This window comes from Chinchilla lanigera, unplaced genomic scaffold, assembly GCF_000276665.1.
Source record: "Chinchilla lanigera isolate Chin_1 unplaced genomic scaffold, ChiLan1.0 scaffold00019, whole genome shotgun sequence".
NCBI classification, from domain to species: domain Eukaryota; kingdom Metazoa; phylum Chordata; class Mammalia; order Rodentia; family Chinchillidae; genus Chinchilla; species Chinchilla lanigera.
Window position 1 is genome coordinate 13731271 of NW_004955420.1, and position 15270 is coordinate 13746540.

The following is a 15270-nucleotide window of genomic DNA, read 5'->3' on the forward strand; positions in this document are numbered from 1 at the left end:
CCGCTGCCTCAGAGTGTGTGTACTTCCGTACATAATGGCTGATGCGAAGTTGTTTTCCAGAATGTGATTCGGTTCCTGGCAGGCATCACTGTGTGAGAGTTCCCATTGCTCCTTGCCACATCATTGTAGTGTGAGAGCTTTGCCAGTGTGGTGGGTAGACAATTGATATATCGTTGTAGTTTTGATTTGTCCTGTGTGTGTGTATGTGTGTGTGTGTGTGTGTGTGTGTGTGTGTGTTACTGGCGATTGAACTCAGGAGCTTACACAAGTCAGGCATTTGCTTTACAGCTAAGCCAGATACCCAGCCCTTTTTATGTTTGAGACAGGGTCTTGTTAAATTGCCAGGCTAATTCTCTTTTAATACTGATTTATCTCTGGATTCTTTTGGATATTCTGAGTACAAAGTCTTATTCATAAATAATGTTAGTTTGTTTCTTCCTTTCTAATTTTCATCTTTTCCTACTAGTTTGTTGGCCAGGACCTTTTTCGTAATCTTGAATGGAAGTGACAATAATAGTCTTTCTTGTCTTGCTTGCAGTTTCACTAGAAAAGCTTCTTTGACCACCTTTGGTTTAGTCTTCATCCCTTGGACCCCACATGAAATGCAGGCTTTCCTGACGTCCAGATGAAAGCTGGATGCCTTGCTCTGTTGACCTCTTTGCCTTCCAGTTTTCATTTATCTTTTTGCGTCAGAGCAGTGGTGGTGAACCTGCAGCATGCTTGCTGCAGTGGGCTGTGTTATCATTGAAAGCTGTAAAAGGTCTGCCATCACTGCCTAAGAATATTCCTTCCTAATTTGTCATCCGATCACTGCAATCAGAGGTTCTGATGGATGCATTTCATTCAGCAGTAGTTATAAAATCTTTTATACATTTTAATAAACCCATTTATAGCCTTAAAAATCTTTTACATTTTAAGCACTATACTCTGTCACATTTAAAAATACTCTAAATATTGATATTAATAGTGATTAAGTTCAAGATTTAAATTATCTCAAGAAATATAGTTGAAAAATAGAGAAACACTTGTAATCCATTGCATGTTCAAGGTTGTCTCATTTTTTTCCCTTACACACTTCCTTGGCAATAAATGATGACAGCTAGAATGTTAGCACTGTTCTGAAAAAGATCCAAATGATGGTTCTTTTTGTAATTGGTGCCTATTAGTGATACAGAAAAATGTGCCTTCCTTACATGTATTTTGATTACTTTCCTCCCCATTACTCTCCTCGCCCTTGCTGTCTGATCCCCATGCCTATCTCTAAAAGTTTACCTTTTAATTTCTATCATTTCTCCTTTATATTTTAAAAATTTGCTTTTACATTGCTTATATAAGGGAAAATGTGTGCTATATAACTTTCTGAGACTGGCTTATTTTGCTTAACATGAGGGTCTCCAATTCTGTTGATTTTCCTGCAGATGACATGATTTCATTCTTCTTTATGGCAGAATAATATGCCCTGTATATATGTATATACCACATTTCTGTTATCTCTTCATCTGTTGATGGACACATAGCCTATTTCTGCAACTTAGCTGTTGTAAATTGTGCCACTGCAGATGTTTTTTTTTGGTTTTTCTCTGGTACCGGGAACCGAACTCACGACCTTGCGCTTGCCAGGCAGGCGCTTTGCCGCTGAGCTAAATCCCCAGCCCCTTGCCACTGCAGATGTATGGCACTATATCACTGTGTATCGCTATAGTGTGCTATTTTAAATTTTTTGGGGAGTATACCAAGCCGTGGTATATGTATCTATTTTTAGTTTTTTGAGGAATGTGCACATTGATTTCCAGTGTTTGTACTAGTTTACACTCCCACCAACAGTGTAAGAAGGTTCTTTCATCCTTGACAGTTTGTTTTTTGTGTTTTTGATGATAGCGATACTAACAAGAGTTAGAGAAAATTTCAACGTAGTTTTTTGATTTGTACTTCTTTTTTATTTTTATTTATTTACTTACCTATTTATATTTTTGAGACAGGGTCTTGCTTTGTAGTTGAGGCTTGCCTGGTCTCACTGTGTAGCCCAGGCTGACTTTGAACTCACAGCAATCTTCCTGCCTCAATCTGCCAAGTTCTGGGACTACAGCCATGTGCCGTGGCTTTTAATTAATTTATTTATTTAAATTTGCACTTCTGTGAAGGCTAAAAATATTGAGCATTTTTTGGCCATTTGTACTTCTCTTGATAATTCTGTTTTTTTGCCCTATTACTGATTTGGCCATGTGTATTTTTGGTTTAAGTTTTATGAGGTCTATTTCTTTATCAGAAGAGTAGCTAAGTAGTTAGCAAAGATTTTCTCATTCTGTAGGTTATCTCTTCACTGTTGATTTGTTTCCTTTGTTGTGCAGAAGCTTTGTAATTTGATGTAGTCACATTTGGTGATTCCTGATACTATTAAGGAAGTCTTATTTTATATCTCATTTTATTTTATTGTTTTGCAGTGCTAGAGATGGAATTCAGGGCCTTGTATGTGCTGGCTACTCTTCCACTGAGCTATATCCCCATTATCATTATTTTATGCCTTAGGTAGAATCAGGCCTATTAAATAAAACTGCAGATGTCATAGTGAAACCTTCAAAATGTTACAGAAGTCATTTTTACCTATTGCTGATCCTGTCCACATAATTAAACTGTTGCTCACACTGGGGGTATATCTTAGTGGTAGAGTACATTGAAGCCCTGGGTTGAATATCTTGTACTGTTAAAAAAAATTATAGCCTCAAATAATAGCGGGTTAATAATATCCCCTAGTTATTGTGGGCTGATCAGGTGTGCAATCTTCCAAATGAGTGTACAGCAAAGGCTCAGTAGAGGCTCATTTGCCTCAAAGAGGCAAATGGCGTGATTGCAGGGCTCACTAGGAGAATCAAAACCCTCTCACAGAATTCGAGATTCTCTCAGGGCGAAGATCAAGACCTTCTCTGGGTGGCCTGTATTTATTTAGTTATCAGAAGAAGGGAGGGGGAATTACTCAGAAGGGCAGAATTACTCAAGGACTTGTCCATATAAGGTATTAAATTAATCCTTAATAATGATTAAGTTAATCCATCCAGGAGTGATATGCCTGAGGCTATAGTCTATAATCTAGTTGAGATTGATCCAGGTGTCCTTGGCTGTGATCTTATTTTAGCCTTTGAGGCTTTCCTGCTTCATCTGCCTTTACCAGTTTTAGTAGGGATTGGTGACTCACAGAGGTTCACTTATCATGAGTCTGTGGCCCACTTCCAGACAAGCGGCCTAGGCTTTGGACAAATTCACAAGTAAACATAAAAAGCAAATTGATTAATTTAAGTCCTGCTCAGGGCTGCTTTGTAGTGATCTCTATCAAAATAAATTTTAAATGAGAGAATTAAAAGTTTCTCTGATGCTTTTTCAAAGAAAAAATAGGATGAAATGTGAAGATTCAGTTATACATTCTGCTTCATTTAACCATTTTATATTATATCTTTTTATGGTTAAAGTTTGAAATAGATATTGGAAGATTTAAAAATTTTTTTAAATTTCTGAAATCAATCTATTTTTCTTTCACATCTTAGTAGACCCTTGGATTTGGAAGGTCCCTGGGTGATTCTCACTCTGCCTTCCCTCTAATGCAGGTCCCTCACATCTCAGCATTCTCAGCAGGCAGTTCATCCAGCTTCTGCCAAAATGTTTCTCAAGACAAGTAGCATTCTAATTTTAATCATTGGTACAGGAGTAACTTTGACAGTTCTAAGACTGGATTTTAGAGATTTAATTTGCTGTGATAGCCATAATCTTGAAGTTTTTCTTCAAAATGATTTGGAACTTCGTTAGGAAATATTTTAAGTATTGGATTTCTGATTTCTGAGTTTTTTGACTCTTTGGAGGAAAATAGAGAGTTTGAATAACATTTAAATATAGATTTAAATGGCTACAGCATAACTATGAGTGATTCCATAGTCCTGAAAAAAAAAGTGGACTTAACATCCCTACATTCAATTATGATCTTAAGGTCTTTCTCCTTTGTAAACTAAATTTTATTTCAGCAAAAAAAAATTCCGTACTTCCTTTACACTATTTCTGATTTTTAAACATAATAGAGTTCTCCTCCTATTGGATTAAAAAGCTACCATGGTAGTAATATATTTAGTAAATAGGGTAGATTCAATTAATCCAAATTAAATATATCCATATGCTGTTGAAATTTTATGAACACATATAATCATAAAAGATTAGCATAAAAAAAGCATTTTAACTATAACACTGTATGTAATATTTGTTCTCTTATACATATTATTTTCCTTTTAATACAACTTGTATTTTTTATCTTTAATAATACTTTCTATATAATCATCTGTGTTTTTGTGCCATCACTGTAGTACTTACTGCATGACAGTCCACTAAATAAAAATACTTCAAATATGTTGAAGCAGTCCTCAATATTGATCACTTAGATCCCTCTCCCCATTTCTTACATAGTTTTCACAACCATCTTAATAAAAAGACTTTTTTTCCTTTTGAGCTCTTTCCCTCGGATAAGTTTATTTTTCTAGGAAATGTGTTAAACCATAAATTTCTGTGTGTAATTTTGTCTAGGATTTCTCCAGTGATGATTCTAAGTTAGAATACAATGTAGACGCTGCAAATGGCATCGTCATGGAAGGATATCTGTTCAAACGTGCCAGTAATGCCTTCAAAACATGGAACAGGTAACATAGTTCAAATACTAATCCTGTACCTTCTGGATTTGCAGATTCTGACTTTCCCTTTGATTTGGCGGCTCTTTTCTTGATAATTCTCTAAATTCTGTAAATTCTTGGAGTCCGCTGCAAAGATTGCTCTTAGAAGCAGGGTAAAAATGAAGACATTAATTCTTGATTCTAAAATGTAAGCAAGGTTTAAAGGAAGCAGTGAAGAGAATTTCTGTAATTCTTGGTCTATGGGGACTTTTGAATGTGAACTGCCTGTCATTTATTACAAAGTAGACTGTGGAAAAATTGTATGTTGAATATAATTGATAAATAGAATAAATGGGCTTTTTTTCTTCTTTCACTTCCTCCCTTATCTGATGTTTATGTACAGTTCTACTGGCATTTGCTTATGAATTGTTAAACAGGGTGGCCTGAAAGCTTGGTCTTTGTTTATTTATTTATTTTTGGAACCAGGAATTGAACTAAGGACCTTGCGCTTGCCAGGCAGGCACTGTGCCTCTGAACTACATCCCCGGCCCAGTCTTTGTAATAACTGTAATTAATTAATAACTTAAACAAATGGGACTGTTTTCAAGTGGGATGTTACGGCAATTGTTGCTCCTTTATTCTAAACTTGATGACTACCAAAAATTTTGAGTTTTTGTTAAACTAATTTTATAAACTATAAATTCACTATATGTCTGTTAAAGAATGAACACATGAAGTGTTTTATTGTATTTCTTTTTACTGATAAATTGTAATAATTTCAGACCGTAAAACATCAAAAAAATTGTGTGGCTCAGGAGCACTGTTGTGAACATTAGTGATGAATCTTATTCAAAGATACCTCATTTTTTCAAAAACAAAAAAAAAATCAGAAAAATTTTATAATAATTAGAATACCCCTGATTAATTGATTTTCTATATTATTGTTGGTTGAAATGTGTATATTTTATTGCTTGAACAGGATATGAATTTGTCTAATGATAGAGAAGGTTGATTTTGTATTTTTTAAAAAAGACATTAGCAAAATAAATAGAAATTTCTTGGTAAGCTTAAGTTAGTATATATTTTTGTAAAATGAAATGAAAACATTCATTACTTTATTGAAATAGGTTCTTAGTGCACTTATTTTGATTTCTCTGTTGAGGTTATAGAGAAAAGCAGTAATATTTCCAAATATCTGATTTATTGAGCATTTCTCTAGCTTTTGATATTGATGAATGTTTAAAAGGCACGTAGTTTTATTTGAAATAATTTGTTCTTACCCAAGGATGAATATAAAATAAAAAGAACAATGATTATCTTAGGTATTAAGTCTCTTCAAGTTAGGTATGTAGAACTTTAAAAATATATATAATAACAAATAGAGGCGAACCAAGTGACCTGATGAGAAATAATGTTTCCAGTTATTATATACTAAAAGTAAAAAATTAGAATTGTTTTCTAGCCTCTAAAAAATTAAGACAATAATCTTTTAAGGCTACCCTGGCAATTTCTTTAGCTAGAGTAGGAAATACTATGATTGGTGGATCTTTATAATAAAGATTACTCAACCAGTACAATTTTATGATGTAATATTAGATTGAATTTTAACCTTCAGATTTCAAAACTACCTCCTTAAAGTTTACCAAAATGAAAATATAATAAATCCATAGAAACATACCATTATGTTAAGAAGAAAAGAAATGAACCTCCATGGACTACATCAGTGAGAAATGATCTCAGACTTCAAAATGAAGCACAGTAAGTGTTAGTGGAAAATTATGCTGCTGTTTAGGGCAGTAGGAAAATACTAATTTCGGTTTAAGCATGAACCTTTTCGTTTCTTACTTGTTTTATGAATTCTATTAATTAACACATATTAAATGTAAATAAAATCAAGTTGGATATAACTGTTAAATCCTCAGCTGTAGACATGTTATTGCCATCTGCAACAGGAAAAAGAGACTGCCTTTGGAAATTAGGCTTTTTAAAAGAGATGCCGCTTGTATGTAGTGAGACGAGAGTTACTGATCAGAACCATAACTTGCAGCTTGTATAAGTTACCTTTCTTGTTGCTGATCACAATATGTGACACCTATAACTTAAAGGAAAGAGGTTTACTTTGGGTTACAATTCAGGGGATTCAGTCCATGGTTGTCTGGCGTCAAGGCAGAAACTTCATGGTAGAAGGGCATGGCAGAGGACAGTTGCTTACCCCATGGCAGCCTGAAACCAGAGAGAAAGGGGAGGAAGCAGCTCTAAGAATACTCCCTTCTAGGTCATGCTCCCAGTGACTGCCTCTTCCCACTTGGCCCCATTTCCCAGCAGCATATTCAGTTATGAATTCATCAATGGATGAATCCACTGACGTTGCAGCACTGCATGCCTGATCCAGTCACCTTATAGAAGCCCCACCTCTGAACACATGGTGCTTTGGGGGGAACATTTTAGATCTAAGTCATAACATAGTAGAATACCCTAATTTTCAGTAAAGAAATGAAGTTTTAAAGGATGGTCAGAAAAGAGATTTATTTGGCTCACAGTTTTAGAGGCTGAAAGTCCAATATTGTGTGGCCTCTGGTGAGGGTCTTACAGTGGATGGCATTACAGCGGCAGAAGTGTGTATAGAGGAGCTCATATGGTAAGACTGGAAGGGAGAGAGTGGGAAGGGGTCAGGCTTCTTTTATAATGGTCTCTTCCCCTGGGAACTGACTTGACTGTTAGACTAGTGTGAATCCCTTCTATAGGCTGTGTCTTCTGTGACCTCAGTACCTAGCACTAGGCTCTAAGGACTAAGTCTCCAACCCATATATCGTTGGGACACAGATCATATCCAAACCATAGCAGTAAGGAATTATAAAAATAGGGAGAAGAAGAGTACTCTCTTAAATGTTGTCTTAGTTACAGTGCTTGCTTCATTTCTGGGACAAAATACCCAACACTCATAATTTTAATGAGAGGGTTATTTTGGCTCACAGTTGGTAGAGGTTTTAGGCCATAGTCGCCTGGCTCCGAGGCAGGGCGGCCTGGTAGGCTGGTATTGTAGGGCAAAGTGGTGGCAGGAAGCAGAGAGAGAATAAAAGGAGCACGGGGAGGAGTAAACCTTTCCGGGACCTGCCCTCTTGGGCCACCTCCTGTGAGCAGACCTCACCTCCCAGCAGCACATCAGCACTAAATCCCACGTCCAGTCCAAAGCCTGGCCTATGAGTTCATGAGGTTTTGGAGGACATTTTAGATATAAACAGTAACAAATGTCATGTAAAGTTTTTTCTGTGTTATTATTAAAAATTTATAATGTATCTAAATTTCTTAAATGAGGTTTTCCAAAAATCTAATCTAAGGAAGTACTTACCAGTAATTTCTTTTTACCCATGTTTGGCTTTGCATATGCCCTACTTCTCTAATAAGTTCTCCATCCAGCTTACTTTATTGTATTCTGCTGACCTGTGAATAAGACTATGTTAGTGATATTTATGCCTTTCACAACTCCAGGAATCTAATTATTCATATGTGAAGATTTTTCTGCACACTGCTGAAGTATTTTTTTAGATTGATTTGTTACTTTTAGGGAAAGTATGGTGGTATACTCACTGTAAGGTAACAATCACATAACCATACATTTCTGTGGTCTGTACTTTTACGGCATTATGCCATTATATTTTTAAATATCAACTTAATGATTGATTGATTGTCTTTTTGAGCTAGGATCTTGCTATGCAATTCAGGCCGGCTTTGAGCTCACTTTGTAGCTTAGGGTAGTCTCGAACTGGCAACGATCCTCCTGCCTCAGCCTCCCAAGTACTGGGATTCCAGGCATGCACCACCATGCCTGGCTTAAATATCAATTTTTAAAAAAGACTTTCTTCCGGGGGGATATGTGAATGTGACTGAGAATTTCTTAATAGTTTTAGAACTAACTTTACCCCATGCTTCATAAATTAGAAGTTTGTTTTAAAAACTGAGGTATAATCTGAAATCAACAGAATAGCTCTATTTTCTGTAATATAATATGAAATTAACAGAATAGCTCTATTTTCTGTAATATGATTCACATAGAATAAGGAATGAAAAATTTTATATCTCATATGGATTGATTGGTTTCAGACTTCCATTTTGTGATATCTCAAAACTACATACATCTGAATAAATTGTCCTTCATATAGATGGATTTCACATCAATGGCTCCAACCAACCACAGATCAGAAATACTTAGGAAAACAATTACGTGAAACATCTACAGATCTTTTCTGTTGTTATTGTTCCTTAAACGATGAAACATAACAATGCAGCCTAGTATTTATGTTATGTTAAGTATTATAAGTAATTTAGAGATGTTTTAAAATATGTGGGAGAGGGGCTGGGGATTTAGCTCAGCGGCAAAGGCACCTGCCTGGCAAGCGCAAGGTCGTGAGTTCGGTTCCCGGTACCGGAGAAAAACCAAAAAAAAAAAAAAAAAAAAAAATACGTGGGAGAGCACAGTGCAGTGGCATGTGCCTGTAGTATAGCTACTCTGGAAGCTGATGTGGGATAGTTGCTTGACTTTGCTCTTTGAGACCAGCCTGGCAAGACATCATCTCCTTTAAACAATTTTAAACAATGGAAAAGCTGGGCATAGTGCCCTGTCTGTAACCGCAGCACTCTGGGAGGCTGAGGCAAGAGACTGTAAATTTGAGCTTTAGTCTGGGCAACTTAGGGGCTTCGTGAGACTCTATCTCAATAAGAGGGGGGAGGGGATGTATCTTAGTGTGAAGGCCCTGGGATCAATCCCCACTACCATAAAAAAAGGGAAAAAATGTATATTTATACATAAATATATATATATACTTTACATATACACACATGAGGATGTGTATAGTTTATATGCAAATACTATACTGTTTTATATGAAGGACTAGAGCACCTACTGATTTTGATACCTACTGGGGCCCTTGGACCGATCTTCCACAGATAACAAAGGGTCACTATGTATATTCTTCTGAAGGTATAAAGTCTGCCACAACGATCTTTTCCTATCAGGTCATTTTTTCAGTGTGGCGGCTTCGTTCCAGGCTTAAGTTAATGGGCTACTAGAACTTTATTTTTTGCTTCTCATAATTTGGAAAAGTGATTAGCACAGAAAATAAATGTTAGGATAATTTAGTAATAATTTGGAAAGCTAATAAAAGGGCTGATGTCATTGTTGCAATAGAAAAATATAGTGAAAAGTGTAAAATGTGTTAGGCAGTTTTTACAAAAACAGTATTCTATATCCTGCTGGTATAGATATAAATGTTTTGTTTTTATTGGCTGTTTTTTAAAAAATAAGTGTATATGTAGATAGAGGATGGAACTACTCATCATACGGGGCCTTTAGACTCTGCTGTTGTTTGATGAAGAGAGGGAAGTACCGGTGGGAGCCTTACTCAGCTCGTATTTTGTCTTTGAAATTCTGAATTAATGACCTTACCTTCCTTATGAAAAGGTTTTGTCCTAGATATATGTATATATACCTGCAGTGTTTATTTCTCTTACTTTTTCGAGCAGCTTATTAATTATGACAAGGTATTCGCTATATTTTATAGTCATGACCTTAGAGGCAGAAAATAATAATAGAAATATGCCTAGCTATGCTAAGTCTTCCTCCTAGAGCTTTTTATAAGATAACTCTTGATGCAAATTTTTGAATGTTTCCAAAATATTAGCATTTCATACGCCTGAGTTGGAGTGAATTCTACAAATGCACATATATAATAAATAAATAAATTGAAATAGATACTTTTGACTATTTTGGTAGGTGATAAGCTTGAGCTTGTTCCTTTGATTCTTGCTTTATTTTCGTATCATGCTAGTCCTCTGCTTGTTTTGCACATTTGCGTTTTTCATTCTTTTACCGCCTTTCCCTTATGTTTTAATCCTGCCCCATTTTTTCACATGACAGGAAAAAGCCCGATCATATCAGGTACCAAATGGCTTCCTTCCCTTCACCCTCATCTTGTTCCAGTTTCCTCTTTGGCACGAGAGAGCTCATATTAACCTGCATTTCTGGTTGATTACTTGCAATGGATAAAATGTCTCTTTATGTTTTAAATTGGAAAGAAGATATAAATGTTTTATTTGAGGAATGGAATTACACCTTCTAATTACCCATCTTGTCAATTTATTTTAATCTGTAAAAGAACATTTGATGTTCTTATAATTACTCGAAGAAGATGCAGACTGAGTAATATTATCTTTACATCTTTTTTTTTAAACAAAGGAAATATAGTAGCAAACTTTAAAAATTTGAGGAACAGCTACAATTAGTACCTTTGGTAATAATCATTAATTATGTTGAAAGAATACATTGTCAGTTCCTAAGTATGTGGAACTTTTGTGAATATATACATGAACCCATCATTTTATAGTTTCAGTGGTAAACTTTCTGTAAATTTTGTGAATTTGACCTACTCATGTTCCAGATTTCAAGTACAGTTCTGGAACTAGTGATTAAATGTGGGAAAAGATTATATAATATATGTGTATTAGAGTCTGCCAAAGATGCATACACACTCCAGAAAAAGAAAAATACGTATAAATATTTGAATACGTATAAATATTTGAATACTAAATTTGAGACATCATGAGATTAAAACAAGTTACCTTTGGCCTTTACAATTACAAGAGGTGCTCAAAGTGGTGGTCATTAACTTCTAGACAATTATTAGTGCAGCGAACTGCTGCTTGGGTCACCTTGGCCATTGACATTGTTCCACATGCATTTTTAATTTCTTCTCTGAGGGCCAGAAGTACGGTAGATTTTCTGCGATCTCTGACATCTTCTAGAGTCCCTGGTCTGAAGCTAATGCCGTCTGTTGTAAAAAAAAAAAATCAGACTTTTTCTTCTCCTGATGTGTGTGTACCTTTTTGGGCAGACTCTATAGATTTCCTTTCTTGCCTCACTTTGTAATCTGGAAGCTTTGATTACATATAGAAATTAATTGTATTTAATTTTTTATGAATTTAATATTCTGGTTTAAAATATACTGAATATCTTTAAGTTGAGATAGATATAAAATGCTGTCTTTAGTTTTCTTAGCAAACCACAAAGTTTCCTTTTTCATAATTGTCTTAGGGTTTGGCTTTGTGCTCAGTTTCTTCTTTGTTTTTTTTGGTACCGGGAATCGAACTCAGGACCCTATGCTTGCCAGGCAGGCACTTTTGCCAGTGAGCTATATCCCTGGCCCCTCAGTTTCTCAGTCTTGTATAGTGTAGTATTTTTGGCACAGTGCTTTCTAAGGTTTGTCTCTTTGGATCTAAGTATTTTTTTCTTCTAGTATTTTGAAATTTTAGGTACTAAGGGCTTAAACTATTAACTTTCCTTCCCTGTATTCTGCAGGCCATGATCTGTTTGTCTTACTTTGCTCTTTCTTAGAAATGTTAATAACTAGGATTATTCTATAATTACAAATTATATTCCATTTTATGTTCCTGATTAAAATGTTGGCCAGTGTTAGATGAGTGTAGTTTTTTTTTAAATGTTTAATGGGAGTGCAGGGGAGACAGTGTTATAAGACATATTTTTGTAATTAAAAAAAATTTTCCAACTGTGGTCTATTACATGACTTTTTTCTGTATTAGAAATCAAATTAAGATGAATTTGTATTGTTTTTGCCAAGAGTACAAAAACTGATAATGTGAGAATGTTACCCAGAGGCAGATAAACAGCAGGGGAAGTGGGCTTCAGAAATATGTATGATCTGTAAAGTTGTCATCAGAGGGAATAGGTTCTGACAAAAAGACCCTAAGTTTTTATCTAGTGTTTTATTATTATTTTCAGAGGATATTATCCTAAGGTGCAGTAGGTCAAAAGAAAGTATTTTTTGAAGACCTCAGAAGCATGAAAAGTTAGCATGATTGTATGGGTGCTTTTCCATTTTTCAATAAAACTATAATTTTCATCAAATCATATAATATTATTGCCATAATACAAAGTCTGTGAATCCTTATTAATATACTTCAGCCTCCTTCAAATGATTTTTTTAAAAAAAGAAACACTTTAATCACATCAGAGATCATATCCATTGCATGTCATCCCACGTGGCAGGGCTGCACCATTTTGTTTGTGTGTAGGGAGTTTAACATTTCTAACAGCTGTCTCTGCAAAGCAAAGACACCCAGAAGTTCTTCCTTTTCTAGGGTGCCTCTGGATGATTTGCATTTAGAGGCAACCCACCTTGTTTTATCTAGATGCTTACTTTTAAGTGGCAAGAAAACCTAACGGTCTCTAGTAAAAGGATTAAATATGATCTCCTTATTTTCTAGCTTTGGAGAAGTAACCAAATTGTTAGGAATAGAAATTCTAAAAGTCTAAATATAATTTTTAGTACTTTGTATTAGCATCAATGAAAAGGTAGAATATCTGCTAATAGATTAATAACTAATATTTATAATGAAATCATTTCACATAAAACTAATTTTAAAGTAATGACTCATATTGTTTTACCTTTCATGCTTGATGAGAAGTTTTGCTTCCTTTTATGAATGGCTTTTGGCTGTGATTTTTTTCTAAGTCTTTAGATCTTTGTTGTTTTAATATATTGGAATTAGTATGACATACATAGTTAAGCCTTCTTTTCTAAAGAAGATTGCGAGTAAATTGTTTTTCTAATGATTTAAAACAATGAGCAGAACTGCAAAAACAGTTGAGTGAATCATTTGTAGTAAGAACTTTGATTATTTTGCTTAGAAGTATTTTATATGAAAATAGGGCAAGTTAACTTGATTATTTCCTGTTTGGTAAAATTCAAATTGATTGGTTTTCTGTTTTGCTTATTAAATCAAGCACTTGCTAAATTATCTACCAAAAGATTGAAAAAGCACCACTTACCTTAATGTTTAATTGACACAAATGGATATTTTTATTCACAGTGTACATTTACTTTAACTTTACAATAAGAGTAACTGTTTTGAGGGAAAGATTACAGTTATTTCAAGGAACCTAAAAATGATAAATTTGTACTTTAAAACAATTATTTGGTGATAGTGTAAAAATAACACCTTTTGTAGGGATGTAAATTTATGATATAAAATGAAACAAAATATACTAATTTTGTTTTCCTAATCTGTGGTTTTAAAATATGTATTCTTAATTTTAGTAGCTACTTCATATTATTATCAGTTTATATAAAGCAAAACAAGACAATGCACTTCTCAATATAATTACCATAAACTGATTTTTGAATGCTTCCTCAAATACTTCATCTCTGCCAACAACAACAGTACCTTATGTTCATGAAGACGTAATCTGTTTTATCTTTATTTAGACGCTGGTTTTCAATACAGAACAATCAGCTGGTTTACCAGAAAAAGTTTAAGGTAGGTATTTAATTAAGTGAAAACCCAGTGAGTCCCCAATACTTATTCTTTATCTGTCTTATTAAACACTGAAGTCCAGAAATGCTCATCTGCAAAATTCCTGTCTTCGCTGTTCGTTTTCTGTGTGGGCATGTATACAAGACTGGAGTGGAAGCAGCAGCATTTGATCCTTAAAGGTGGAGTGATTTCCAGCCCTAGCTTTTTCATTCCAAGCCTTGAGATAGATTTTTCTGTGCCCCAGAGTTATTTCTCAGTGTGTTCCTCTGTCTGTGTGGCAGGAATCCACCATTCTACAGTAGTTCTTGAAACTGAAGCAGAGTATGCCTTTTAAGGAATAACCATTTTAGGACCAACAGTGATAATATAGACAGGGTAAAAATGACATTAATTAAAATGTAAACTCAAAGTAATTTAAATGGAACCTCCTTAATTTACTAATATTGTATTCATGTTTGTTTTCCTGAACTTTATTTCAAGGGTTGAATATTTTATATATTAGAGTTACTTATAATTTGAGAATATTAAAAATTGTTAGAAAAAAGAACCATTTGTAACTGATGACTTGGTTTTCACTTAGTTAGCCTTTGTAAATGATGTTTGGTAGACTATAAATGTTAAATATCCGCTTAACTCTTGAGATGACATAATGTGAAATTTTACATGCTAGGTCCTATATTGGCAGGTCTGTTTCTTATAAATTCTTTAAGTAAATTGTTTATGGTTTCTTCTACTCTGATAAACTTGGTTTTGAGTTAACATTCTTATTAAGTAGTAGAACCATTCTCTTTAAAGGAATTTTAGAAAGGATTTATAAACATGTTTGAGAGTTTTGTTTTAATATAGGCTCTTGCCTATGTAGCTTAGGATGGTATTGAACTCATTATATAGTCCAGGCTGACTGTGAACTCTTGGTTGTCTTCCTCCTTCAGCCTCCCAAGTGTTGAGATTACACATGCACCATCACACCCAGCTGCAGTTTTAAAAACATGATTCGTTAAAGGCTTCTCTTTGGAGGAAAATAGCTTTTGTTATACATGAGTAGAGATCAAGAGAGTAGTGGCTCTGAATGAAAATGGAAGAGAACTAAGAGGGAGCCAACATTTATTGAATATGCTAAGTATGGAGCATTGACCAAGCTCTATATAAATTACTTCATTAGTAATTTTGAGAGTCTCAGAATTACCTATATTCATTATATCTAGCTCAGTAACCCCTATCTGTGTTTGCAGTAAGGTAATATAAATCTTTAAATTAGACCAAAGTAAAGTTGGTGGTATTTAAAAATACGTTGGTAAATATG

General features: G+C 34.5%; 1 protein-coding gene across 2 annotated transcripts in view; it reads left to right on the forward strand.

Annotated features, from left to right (window-relative positions):
- Acap2 (ArfGAP with coiled-coil, ankyrin repeat and PH domains 2) overlaps window positions 1-15270 on the forward strand; it is a 127872-nt gene that overhangs the window by 81789 nt on the left and 30813 nt on the right. The window contains exons 10-12 of one of the 2 annotated variants that reach the window (XM_005383183.2): window positions 4558-4670; window positions 10555-10575; window positions 13919-13970. In XM_005383183.2, the coding sequence (XP_005383240.1) occupies window positions 4558-4670; window positions 10555-10575; window positions 13919-13970 (186 nt within the window). The remainder of the gene's footprint in view (window positions 1-4557; window positions 4671-10554; window positions 10576-13918; window positions 13971-15270) is intronic. The other variant, XM_005383184.2, reaches the window with a different exon arrangement.